A 13200-nucleotide genomic window follows, 5' to 3' on the forward strand; every position below is an offset into this window, starting at 1 on the left:
CTGCAGGGCAGAGCACAGCCTCAGATCTGAAGAGCACCTTCCTGGAGAACACAAGCAGCAAGGGCAAGAACGGCCTCTCCAAGCCCCCTGTGTGACTCAATCATTTGACTAAGACATTAATCACCAAAGCATTGGCTTGTTTGAATAACAGTATTTAATCTGTACAGTTTGAAAGAAAGTATCATAAAATGCGACATTCCTACCTCATCTTCAGCATCTTTCACCTGGAGCTGAGCCCTCATCTCCAGAGGGCAGGTAACCACCACTCCCCAGCAGTTCTTTGCAGTGCAAAAGTCACAGTGCAATTGCTTTAGTCCTAAACAGATGATTTCCCTCACTCGAGAGAGAGGAGACTGATGAAGCTCAAATGTTGATGAAAATTGTTACCATTCAGGAATGCAAAAAATCCCAGCTATTGCACAGAGCCATTTCCAGCTGAAACTACAGCAGTTAATTATTTAGCTGCCTTTACACTCCACACAGTTGATACTGATTTAGCCAAGAATGAAAATAAAGCCAGTAACAAGATTTCAGTGATACAGTTGTTGGAGGGCAGAGTCTGACAAGCAACTCCTCAAGTCAAGCGTGCTTTAGAATAGCAGGAGGTTTCCTACGCAGGGAGGGGGTATGATCTAGACAGATGTCATCTTCCAGAGACAAGCATGTGAGAAACATCAGCTTCAATAGAAAGCTATGAAGTACAATAGACAATTTGTTCATATAATTGTCAGGATAAGTATTTGACATAGTTTATGTAGTAGAATACATACTTGAACATCTTTTAAAAATAAGCACAGATTTCATTTCATATATACACAACTGATTTTAATCATGTACTGAAAATAAATTACAGGAAATAACTTTAAAATGCAACAGAAGACAAGAGTTTCACAACAAACATTCCCACTGATTTTCCCAAGGGGGTGAGAGATTGCAGTGCTCAAGGCAGGTAAATATCACAAATATATCAAAAAACTTCAAATTGTTGATGCATTCACACATTTACATGAGCCACAAACATTCCTTTACAGGAACTGCACTTAGCTACCACAGAACCAGGTTTTGCCATAAACTACAAAACTTTGATACAAAATTGTATTTATATATTTATATTTCATATACATGCCCTATCTGTGATTTCTTAAAAAATAAAAACTAAACACACTGTACAGACAATCCTAACTCATTGCTTGGTAGCTGTAGGCAACATTTTTGGATGGAATTTCTCCCCCAGTAGAATTAATGGCAATATTATATACATGAAGGCTAAACTGCAGAAAAAGACAGCTCAGTTCCAATATGCACCTCCCTCGGGACCAGGTCTGCGAGTTCAAGGCAAGACATGCTCTGCTCTGACCCACTGCCTCCCTTACACACCAATCCTGCCATCAGCAGCGTGAGGAATCAACACATGCATCTGTGTAACACTGGTATAAAAGGCAATAAAGCAAGATATGTATTGTAATGTAGTGGGTGCTCTAATGGCTCCACCGACTGGATACACAGAAACACTTGCAGAGGTGGCGAGGGGATGGTGCAGAGCTGGGTACATTTGGTGAGAGCACACCTTGTGTGGGTCTGATCACGACACTTCCCTGAAATCAGCTCCTGCAGAGGACAGATTCCCCCTGTAAGCCAGAGACTGTGTAGACTCAAAACACTGGGGGAAGATCCCTTCTTCCTCACCCCCAAACACACACATACACAGTTCACCGGGCCTATATGTAAAACTGACACCCTCCCTCCCACCCCCGGCGGCCTCCACGGCACCAGTTTGTCTGAGAAGCTGAGCACTGACAAACTTACTCTTCCCTGGTGATGGCAGCAATCTGTGAAGCCAATCACACTAAACTACTTCTACAGTTGATTGTAAACTTTGGTTTATTTTTATTTATTTTTTATTATTGAGTTCTCATGGTACAGCAAGCATGTCTAGGATGAGAGGGTAGAGTTGAAGAGGAGACGAACTGTCAGTCTGTCTTTAGTCTGGCATGGTGAGCCACCTGCTCGGTCAGGCCTGCTTTGATAGAGTTTTTTACAGACTGTCTCATATGATCCTCCATCAAATTATCACTCATGGGCTTCAACACCTGTGGAATGAGAAATGTGCAAAAGAAACAAGAAAATGAGGTAACCAAGGAAAAGAAAATATAAAACCATATAAAGAGATGAGACTTGAAATAATGAAAAAACTTAGAATGATGAAGTCTGACACAAAGTGGCATGAACTGAAAGAGAAATGAGTTTTGCTGCTAGAGTAATGAGGTTAAAGCAGTCACATGCTATTGACACAAGTGATACCCCTCCTACATAGCAGTATTTCACTGAATTCAAACCACTTTACAGTTCCTAGAAGATGGATGTGCAATTCCATACCCCATTTGCAGCATCAGTCTGGTATGGTTACAGCATTTATGCAGACCGGCCCAGACGGTCCAGCTTATTGTCCTATATGTGTAAGTGTGAACACTTCAGATACAGAAAGAAAGTTAAAAATACTGGCTAGTTTTTCTTCTTGTTATTGTTGGATGAGAGTCGCTGTCGCGGCACTGATGTAAGAGCACGACGAATCGTTCGGCGTCTAAGGACTTCAAAGAGTTTGGAAAACACCTAAAACACGAATTCAGCTGTTAGGAAAAACGGCTCTTAAAACACAGCAGAAAGTCAATCAAGTTCAGAAAAAAAACCTGATTGCCAGTAACTGCTCACCTTCCTGGGATTCCTCTGAAGCAAGGAGGGAAAAGAAAAGTAGAGATTCAGATAAATCAATAACAAGAACATGGTATCTAATCAGAGCAACTTAGGCAGGACCTGCAGTGTTTTACATATTGTTGGTGATGTGCAGCTGTAACAGCAACACCAGGTGAGCTCTTTTGGAGATCACCTTCCTCCAGATCACAAATAGCAAGCTCCTGTCAGCATAAGCCAAGTCTTCCCCCTTCCAGGGAAGGTAACAGTCAAATCAAGCCTTATGTGCTCTGGGTAACCTGCAGCAGCAGCAGCACTCAGCAAGTATTACACATAAAACTGACACCTTCCACTTTTCTTGAAGTGCTCTTCAGCCCCAAGCTCCAAAGCAAGGAGCTACAGCAGTACTGGAGAGCCTCAAATTTAATCACTACTTAGGGGTGTCACTCAAGGTTAAGTACCCTGATGCTCAGTTCCCTCCCACTATTAAAGATACACTTTTTCTGCTGCAGTGTAACTCACAACTTTACTGGGAACCCCACTGGGTTGCTCAGACAGGTCTAGCATAGCACTGCCTAGGATGAACCTTGAACATGGGAATTTTTCAGCTGTAGAAGCATCTGTACAGAAGGCTCCAGTTAGTTATTTGCTCATGCCTCAGAGGACACACTCAAATGTCATCCCAGATAAGCTCAGTGAGGCCTTTATTTCTAGTAACAGCACCAAAGTGTTTCCCTTCTACTGGCACTGGACACAGCTAGTCAAAATGCTCCAAAAACTACTTACAAGAGTTGGTCAGGAATTCTCTACATTGGCCTTAGTGGCACAGCTGTGTCAAATGAATTCAGGCAGTAAAACCTCAGTGCAGAAAGTTTTCTGCTCCAGCTCTGGTGCTATTAGACTGACGTCTTTTCTTTCAGGACTTTGTCTGTTAAGCATTGCTTGCAATCAGCAGTTGCACCCACTAAAGTTGTCACAGACAACACAAATCTTCCTGAAGGAAGAAACCTGCTGTAGCCCCCTTGCGGCAGCTGCTGTGAGTCGTCACCCAGCCACTTCTCTCCAAGGACTAGCCAGCCCTTCAGCATCACATCAGGTGAGGAGGGCAGTGTCTTGCCTTTCCCATTTCTTGCACCATCTGAGATATTTTATCCACCACATCTATAGTTTATCTATACCTTTAAAAACAGAATTCCTTGCTCTGAAAAAGTAACAAAAAAAGAGTCCCTCCACTCTACCATCCAAGGACCTACTAAGGCCTTTAAGTGACAATTCTTTTATAAGATCCTAACCTTGTTTAACATTTTGTGTGCGGCATCTCCTCCTGAACAGAGCAGTCACACTTCTGAGCAGAATTCCCTTTTGGCAGCACTAGCATTCTCCATTAGGCCTAGACCAGCTTTTTACTCACAGCACTAAACAGAAACTGTTTGGTATGTCTGCTCAAGAAAGGAAGATTTTGCAATAAAAACAGATACCAACCTGTTCCCATATAGCTTCAGCAATCTGATCGATGGCTGTTCCAACTTCTCTGAATTCCCCAGAGTACTTAACGTATGCCCACGTACAAAACGATATAAGAGCCATCCCCAGCACGAGATTACACAGGGTAGCTATGGAGTTCATACCGAGGAACCCAGTCAGTCCTGAGATTATATACATGGCAAACATGACTGCAAATAGAGTGGCAGGGGTACGAGCAGCATAAAAGATGTTTTTGCCATCGTTGTGCTTCACAAAGTTTGCATAGATCTCATCGATTTCCACTTCAAGCTGTTCCTGGTAGCGCCGACAGAACTCCTCCCCTCCCATCTTCTTCACGGAGCGGAACTGCCTGATAGCAGTCTCTCTGAAATCCTGGTGCTTCCGCTCGAGGTCCGATGGGGCAATGTAAGGCTTATCTCCCCCACAAATCTGTTGGAGTAATCAGAGATCAGAGAATCACACCCTCGGTATCTTCCGCTGTACAGAAAGCAAAGCTCCCCTTCTCTCTGCCCTTCTCCCAGGCCAGAGACTGCCTCCAGCAGCTCTCTTGGCTCTGTAAGCTCATGGCCTGTCTAGTGAAGCAGCTAGAGGTACTTTGCATCCTAGCACAGCAGGAACCTTACCTGTCCAACCACACATAGAGCTATAGCACGTGACTGAACTCATACTGTCACTGTTCCAAGCCCAGAAGGATAGGACAATGGGCACATGCACATTCCCACTATGAAAAAGTGAAATAAAGGAACACCAAGGGGCAGAGAAAACTTGACTTGAGGAAGGTTTAGGACTACTCTGAAGGCCACAAGCCATCTTTTTACTCCTGGTCACCCACCTCAGTGAGAGAGTCAGAGCAGAACTTGGACAGACAGGTAGATTCTGCCCACTCAACAAGTGTATTCCTGTTTATTGCTACCACTAGTAGGCTTCATGGAACTTAGCAGAGGATACAAATTAACATGAATTAGCTGCTGCCATCACTAGCCTATTCTTCCCTAGGTTGTCCTCTCTGCTTGATTCTGATCAACTTGTGCGAGTACATCCCTGTTTAGGAGACAAGACCAGGGACTCAAATGGATACTGTGATGTGGACACCACCATCTTCCTCTCCCTGAATCAGCACAGCTATGAAAATGGTTAGACTCCAAGGACTTATACTCTGTTTACCCAAGCCATCGGACACACACATATGGCAGATCAGCTCCAGCTCCTCCAGACCCTCACAGTTAAGACTGTGTCTAAGAACTGGTAATTCTTTCCACATAATGTCAAACGACAGCCTTCCCTTTCCTGCCTCAAAGTACTGCTTGACATCTCGTGTCCTGAGTGCAGCAACAACTTTAACTTCCTCCTGCTGCCATCCTTTCAGCAGTATACACAAGATCAGTTTCTCAGAGTACAGCATCCACTTTCTACCTCGTTAGATGCATGGCTTCACTGACAAGCTCCTTCAAGGTGAACATCACTGTCGAGACCCTGACACCTCCACTCTGCCCTTTGCTCAAGTTTAACAAGCACTTCTCTGATTTTTCCCATACTGAAGTCCTCTACATCCAGGAAAATTCTCTGGAAAATGGCCACTAGTCTCATTCTTCAAAAGAGTCTTTTCACATTGCCCAGAGTGTGTTAAACACCACAAGCTGCTGAGGGGTCAAGAGGGCACCACACAAATAACTGTCACTGTTTCCTTACACCGTGTGACTGCACCTGTTGTTCCTTACATTTCAGGCCATTAGGGGGACAGTATTTTAGTTATGCACACTCAGCAAAGGAGGGCTTTGGTTCATGAGGACAACTCAGAAGCTACAATAAGAACTATCTTTACATAATCAAGTCTTAAATCCAAAGAGTTCCTGCTTCTGTTCTTAAAAATACAAGTTTCAGAGCTGTGTCACGTTAAGAACATCATATGAGACATCTGGATGAAAAATGATTCCAGGTATTTGTGCATATCTCTATGGTGGTATAAAAATATACAGTACTGGGAACATTACTATGGAAACAAAGTCTGTTTAAAGGAACATCTGTTCCTGTTTGTTCCCTGCTCCAAGTAAGAAACCTTACAACTACAGTATCTCAACAACCATTGAGATTCAAGGCAGGAAGGCAGACTTGACATTTATTATAAACAACACAATTACTATATCAAGACACTTTCCAAAATGGAAACAAAGGAGTCTCTCTAAACCAGAAGAATGTTCTCAAAACTGCCTGCTAACAACTGGAATTGGCTTGTCTGCCAGTAGCATTAGGTCTTACTCTAATTTCAAAATGGAAACCTACTTGGGTAATTAAGGCCAGAATTAACCTAGTTAATGGGGAGCTATGTTTGTAGCACGTTATCACATCTACTGTTTTTTTTCTGGTTGTAGTTTCACAATAAGCACAGTCCTGTTAACCTTCACGAGATACGTAATTGTTTTCAGAATTTCCTATGATAAAACCTTGCATAATGCTATACTGAAGCATGAAATCCATCCAGTCATTCAGCTTAGAATATTACAGTCACCATCTTCAAGAGCAGAAACAAGTAGGAAATTATGTTTACATGTTTTTCAAACTAATTCTTGTATTTCAAGGGTTTTTTTACAACTCCAGAATCATATTAATCCTTGCGTTTTACAGCTAATGAACGACCACAGTTCAGAAGCGTGAGACTACAGAAGTACAATTCTACCATTGTGCAACCCTGGCCCAACAAATATCTCCTCACCTGCTTGCCCACTGCATGCCACAGGATTTTAAGATGCCTGTCAAGAGCTGTAGAGGCAACTAACAGGTGGTATTTCGGAAATACACCCATTCCCACACCCCCCCAGCCTGAGAGATCGCACTGAGAGCAGAGTGCAGAAAACACACGAGCTCTGAGCTTCTCTCCTCAATTAACGTGCTCACAACCAGGGTGCAACATGAAAACCGAAGGCCTGTATTTGCATGTAGGTGTTTAGAAAAGGTTGTGTCCCCATACCTGCTCCATGCCTTTACTGTACAAGTCTTTCGCTCCTGCCACAGCAGCAAGATTGTTCGCCTCAGCCGTCGCCTGGAAAACATCGAGCACTGTGTCATCACACCATGGCCAGGCAGTTACAATGTCAACATACCCCTGCCCAACCTCCTCATCAGAGCTTCTGATGACCAGGAAAAGGCCACACTAAAATAAGTGGCAATATACATCAAAACATATTACTGCCTAGGAGGATGTTTTCTTCAGCTTTCTAGTACACCTGCAAACCAACCCCAATTTGCTTGTACAGGTTTTTCATTATGAACAGTCTCTTCTGAATGCTCTATTGTTAATAAGCACATAAGGGTCACATGTTAACCTGTGAGGAAAGAAGGAAGGTGGTATTATTTCTGCATTATATAGGTACGGTTCTGGTGTCAACTGTAAATGTCAATTTTGTTAGAATTTCAGGCTTATTTTCAACCTGTGCCATGTCAGGAACAATTACTGCAGTTAATGCTGCAAGATGTTATCCTCTGTATGTTCCAGATACATTTATGGCATGATAAGTACAGAAAATAATAGTAGCCCTTGTTTCATTGTGATAAGTTTTCTGAACTCCCCAAAAAGTCTAAAGATTTTGTTCCTTGAAGGACAAGAAAACACCCAGAACAGTCAGGTCTTAGTGAAGTGACACAGGAAGCTTAAAAAAACCCCAACAACCCCAGTCTTACAAACACAAAATGGTTAAAACTGACCATAAAACCCACTCTTTGGTGAAAGCTCTTCATCCCAAACAATTCAAGGGTTCAAAACAGAGCTTTATACAATCATTTTGTTTTCAGATTGCTTTAAAGATGATTACATCCTCTTTGGATCAACTCAGAAAAGGAGCCTCAGTGCAGTTATCCAATCTAACAAACCCAACACAGAGTGGTGCAACACTGAGACAGTGGCCATAGCTACATTACTATAAAGCTTTCTCCACTTCATCTGCTGCATCTGATGCTAAATACAGTGTGAAAGATACCAAAAACAGCAAGTTACAGGAAACTTGGGCTTAGAAACCAAAGCAGCTAAAAACCCCAGCCAACCAGACAGACCCCTGCTCCATTTGCCTGACAAAACAGAGGGAAGACACAAATGTGTACTCAAGCATTACAGTTCAGATGGCTCTCAAAGAACTTCAACAACTACAGCTGTGTGTGGGAGCTTCGGACCTGCAGCAGTCATGAACTTCAGCTGCAAAGAACTTACAAAGTACACATCACCTAATCAGATTATTTGAAAGAAAAATAAAATACCTGTAGCATAGATTTCGGATGAGGTAGCTCCTCCCCTTGATAGATTTTAATGTAAGCCTGATAGGGACAAAAAAAAAAAAAAAGGTTTCTTTTTCTAAACATTTATGGTTAAGGAGAATGAGAAATGAGGGATGATACAGAGCTTAGATTATTTCTTTGTAATAATGCTAAATATAAATTATGTAAATTTCTTAGTAAGTCTAGCTTTCCTGCGCACAAGACTGGTTCCCAGCAGGGTACCAGAGAAACCTGAGGAGACACAGCCACTGTCTCAAGAAGTGACAGGCTTGACAGCAGGTTTCTGCTTCCTCAAATACATAAGAAGGTCTTTGCTAAGCAGGGAATCTTCATCCATAACAAAAGAGTGGAGATGACTATCTCACACAGCCTTTCTGGCAAGAGCTCTGCCCAGTCCTGGGAGAACCAATACTTGTATTTCCCCATATGCCTTGCTCTATTGAAGTGTGGGAGGCAAAAAAGCAGATCAAAGTACTTAATGCAGACAGAGCTGAGCTACCAAAATACTTCCAGAAGCTAAGCAGGCAGCCTACCCCTGTGCTGCACCCTACCCATCCTCAGATGTCCTTTCTTTTCCCAGGGTTTCAGAGGGCTGGAATGTCTACTCCAGCCCACAAGGTGGCCCATGGCACAGCTTTTGGGGACAGGTAAGTGGAGCACAGCAGGCAGCAGTGGCCATTTCAGTGCTCTGGACAAGCTGTGCAAGTTACACCAACAAGGTCACTCAGCCCCTCAGAGGTTGGGCCATTACTCTTCCTCATGCTACTATCATTTTACCCCCTGGCTTGTCTAACAGCCTCTGGCCTGAGGATCTTCTGCTATAAAGGAGGAGAGAACAAGGTTATCAGGGTCCCTATGTACTCAGTGCTCGAGGTTGTAGAACAACCTACAAAAACATATAGAGTTATACAGGACTCCATTCCCTTGACACCCTCCTTGCTTCTGTAGCTATCTCCTCCAAGTAAAAGCCCTACAGTCTCCAACTCAGGCTTCACAATCTCAGCTTCAGATGCACAGTCCCAAGGGAGTAGCCCTCTTTAGTTACATAAGCATGGCATTTCTGCAGCACACCACAGGACTGCTCCCAGACTGCATACAGGATGTGAATCAGGCAGCTTTTCAATAGAGGTTTTACACTCAGTTTTTAGGATGCATCCTTTCTAAACTGCTGCTGAATGAGCACTCCCTGCACCATAATGATCAGGTCCTACTAGAGAAGAAACTGGAGCAAAAAGCAGCATGCAGCCACGTAAACAGAGAGACTGAAACTCTGAGCTCCAGTGTTGATTTTATGCTTGTCAGAACAGCCACCATTTCTACATCCCATATCATGCCTTTCCTTTAAAAAAGTTGCTTCATTTAACAAGTGAAGTTAAAAGAGCTCTGGCCTCAGATTTCTTCCTTGTATAGCTCATTTCTTAGCATCAGCTTAACTGTTTTACCTTGAACACACATGCTCAAAAGCAGCAAAGCAAAATTCATGTCTTCAGGAGACAGTGGCACTCATTCTTACCAAGCCAAGTGTCTAAGTTATTCCAATTCAAAAAAGGCCACACCCCCCAAACTAATTCCTGGTGATGTACGGATTACATTATCACATTTCTGCTGGTGTCACCATGATACAAAAAAAGCTCAAGACTAACAGCTGTAAGTATCACACACAAATATTTCAGAGTAGGGCTGCTACACATGCAAGTGTCTATAAAGCACCTTTTTTGCACGTTAAAAATCCAGAGGGGAGTATCTGAAATTATCACTGCGTACCCAGCAGTTTAGGAGCTGGTTTTCTATCTGTAAAGCTACATCAGACCTACTCTAATATATTTAAAAAAAGCAAGCAAGCGACATATCCAGACAAACTACGATTTCAAAGTAGCAAAAAGTATCTAATAAAGCTTGAAGTACTTCAGCCTATTTACAAAGAGAGAAGAAAAAGAAACACCAACCCAGAATTCTGCCAATAGTAGCTTCCTAAAAGCTATTCTGTTAGGAAGTAGTGTGCCAGTTCTGGAAATTCAGAATAATGAAATGAAAATAAAAGTGAGCTGATCAGCAAGTGTCAGCCTAGATATCGTATCTTCTCTGGGAACAACATGGCCTAAAATTAGAATACTGTCTTTTAAGCTATTAACAGAAATAATTAGTATGAGTTTGCTTACCTTGAAGTATTCTACAAGATCTCTACAGGTGACCTTGGATCCACTAATCTCTTTTTCTACCAAGTTTTCAGGGGCAAGCAGTAATGGTACCAGATTCCGTAGTTCATTCTTAAATTCCTCATCTATATCTAGTAAAATTCAATCAATTTCAGGAAAAGAGTGGTTAGTTTTCAATCTTATATTTCCTAAAGGAACCCGATAACCCATGATCCTTCAAAACCATAGCATCACAACCCTCAGTTGCATTTTTAAGGTATTTAAAGGCTTAAATACATAGTATAGCTTTAGTAAGTTCACCTGCTCTTAATCTACCAATCTTAACTTCAGATAGAGAACAAGCTTCCACTGTCCTTGTAATATTTACAGTGCATTTCCCCAATTATGCCAACATCTTGTACAATAACCCCTCAGCACAGCAGTGATTGGCACTCCACCATCACAACTCCTTTCATAGCCTTTACCTTTCTGATACATTCCGTATGTTCTAAACATTCTCTCTGCATCAGCTGGAAGAATCCTGACTGCCTCTCCTGCAGTTGCAGAATCCTACAGCTTTTATTTTAGTCATTCTAGAGCCCACCTATGGTTCAGCAAGTTCTTAGAGAAAAGCCTTTCAGGAAAGTAAAATCTTTAATTTTCCAAATTCTCCCCCTGGAGCCCTTAGTTATCTTTGGAATCTTTATTTAATGACCTTGAAATATGTCTCAAATTATCAGATTACAATCAACAGCTGGACACAAAGATATCCATTCCCTCTGCCTGCTTAACTGCTTGATCTTTAAACCACTAAAAGGAACACACAGTGCATATTTCTAGGGTCTGCAGTTTCACCTTTTAGCCTTATATTTTTCCAAGCAGGCATTTCAATAGCCAACCATTGCAGTGCTTAACTTCCATCAGAAAAGAAAACAAACTCAGTGATCTGAATCAAGAAACAAAATGAAAAGCTTCCTACCATTCAATCTCCCATCAAAATTTGGATTTGTTGCAACTTTAAGACCAGGGTGGGGTAACAGGAAACACCCAAGATTACTGAAACAGGAGTGAATATGCTTCCTTACATTCTGCAGCTCTTCGTGTTGGTTTTGCTTTACCTGAAGGGAAACAAAAAGGCAGTAAGAACTGCTAGCAGTTTTACAGTACTGCAATTAAGACTCAATATCATCTTAAAAGTAGTTAAGAGCATAAAAGTGTAAGTTTTTATTCCTGAACCTAATAACGTCAGCTTTGCACACAAATGGAAACATCACAAGTGCATTTTATGAGCACAATGAGCCAGCTCATCGTGCATCATTACCTTGACAGCAAGTTCAGACTAGGACTACTGGAGACAACTCACCTGCAATCTTTTCTCTAGGAATTTTTTTCCTCCTTCCAAGCCATATGCATGTTCATAAGGATAACTCCAATCTCTAATTAAGAACATTAATGTCTGTAACAGGAAGAACAACAGCAGTGAATGGCTTGCATCGTTTCTAAGGTCAAAAACTCTATCACACATGTAATTATTTTGTGTACTTGGCTGCTCTAAACATATTGTACATTTACATGCAAGTATATTATATAAATAAGTGATTTTGTGTATTTGACTGCTCTAAATGAAGTAGCCTTGGAGTTCTGTGGTGCCAGCTTCTGCTTGTTAAAAAAACCACCAACCAAACAAGAAACCCACAAATTCAGTCCCAACTGTCTCAAAAAGATAGCTTCCCTGTTTCACAGGTTTGCCTTCTGCTATTCTGCAGGGATTGCACTGTACTCTCTCCCAGCAGCTGAAGACAGAAAACAAACCTTCACATCACTCTCATATCCCACAAGAGGCTTTACAAAGAACACACCTTGTCTGGGACAATCACAAGAGCATCACACCTGACAGACACAAGAGTCCTAAAATTCACCACTAACAGTAATCAACTCATACCCTTATAGGTTAAGGAGGACACTTCAGGACGGAAGAGATCTCAGTCACTGGCTCCACAAAGCAGCCTCAAACCTGTCTCTGGCCTTGCAAACAATCACTTTTGAGACTTTTAACACTGAAGCCAATAATGAATGCTTCAAGCAAATGACATGCACAACATGGCTTTCCTCAATGCCAGTTCCTAGAGGTCACGAGACCTTTTTTTCAGAGCCACGTGGCACCAGCAAAGACCAATCACACCTCAGAGTAATCAGTAAGAAGGTAGCATAAAATTTTTCTCCTTAACACCTGCACATCCTTTGATTCCTTTTACACCTTATAACTCAAGCACAAAGCTATGTTCATGCAAAATCTGATCCTCTTCAGCATTTTTCCATTGTGTTTTTGCCAAACAATGTGGCAACAGTGAAGGAAAATCAGTTTTGGAGAGAACAGGCTAGCTTCAGCCCAACTAATTTATCTCCATAAATTATCCTGAGCTCATTTTCCACACATCCAGCTGCTTAAGATCCATTTAACATAGAGTTACCTGAAACGGCTTTTGGTAAATTTCTTCCATAGCTAGTCTTCCATATTCTGTAAACAACTGAAAGAAAGAAGAGTGTAAGGGTGTCACATATAAAACACATTTTCCTATCATAAAATATTATGTCACTAGAAAATAAAGCATTCAGTCTAAAATCCTAT

The 13200-nt window shown here is 41.8% G+C and overlaps 1 protein-coding gene across 5 annotated transcripts in view; it reads right to left on the reverse strand.

The window, feature by feature from the left end:
• Window positions 1–798: 798 nt before the first annotated feature.
• Window positions 799–13200, reverse strand: part of ATL2 (atlastin GTPase 2) — a 48078-nt gene continuing 35676 nt past the window's right edge. For 3 of the 5 annotated variants that reach the window (XM_027664679.1, XM_027664683.1, XM_027664684.1), the window contains 10 exons: window positions 13043–13099; window positions 11935–12027; window positions 11551–11689; window positions 10596–10723; window positions 8419–8475; window positions 7139–7210; window positions 4171–4602; window positions 2710–2724; window positions 2500–2610; window positions 1976–2090 (listed from right to left, as the gene is read on the reverse strand). In XM_027664679.1, the coding sequence (XP_027520480.1) occupies window positions 2503–2610; window positions 2710–2724; window positions 4171–4602; window positions 7139–7210; window positions 8419–8475; window positions 10596–10723; window positions 11551–11689; window positions 11935–12027; window positions 13043–13099 (1101 nt within the window). In that variant the 3' untranslated portion in view covers window positions 1976–2090; window positions 2500–2502. Of the gene's footprint in view, window positions 2091–2499; window positions 2611–2709; window positions 2725–4170; window positions 4603–7138; window positions 7211–8418; window positions 8476–10595; window positions 10724–11550; window positions 11690–11934; window positions 12028–13042; window positions 13100–13200 lie in introns of all 5 variants that reach the window. The other 2 variants (XM_027664682.1, XM_027664681.1) reach the window with 2 other exon arrangements.

The sequence above is a fragment of the Corapipo altera genome, unplaced genomic scaffold (assembly GCF_003945725.1).
Source record: "Corapipo altera isolate COAL_440 unplaced genomic scaffold, ASM394572v1 76, whole genome shotgun sequence".
NCBI lineage: Eukaryota > Metazoa > Chordata > Aves > Passeriformes > Pipridae > Corapipo > Corapipo altera.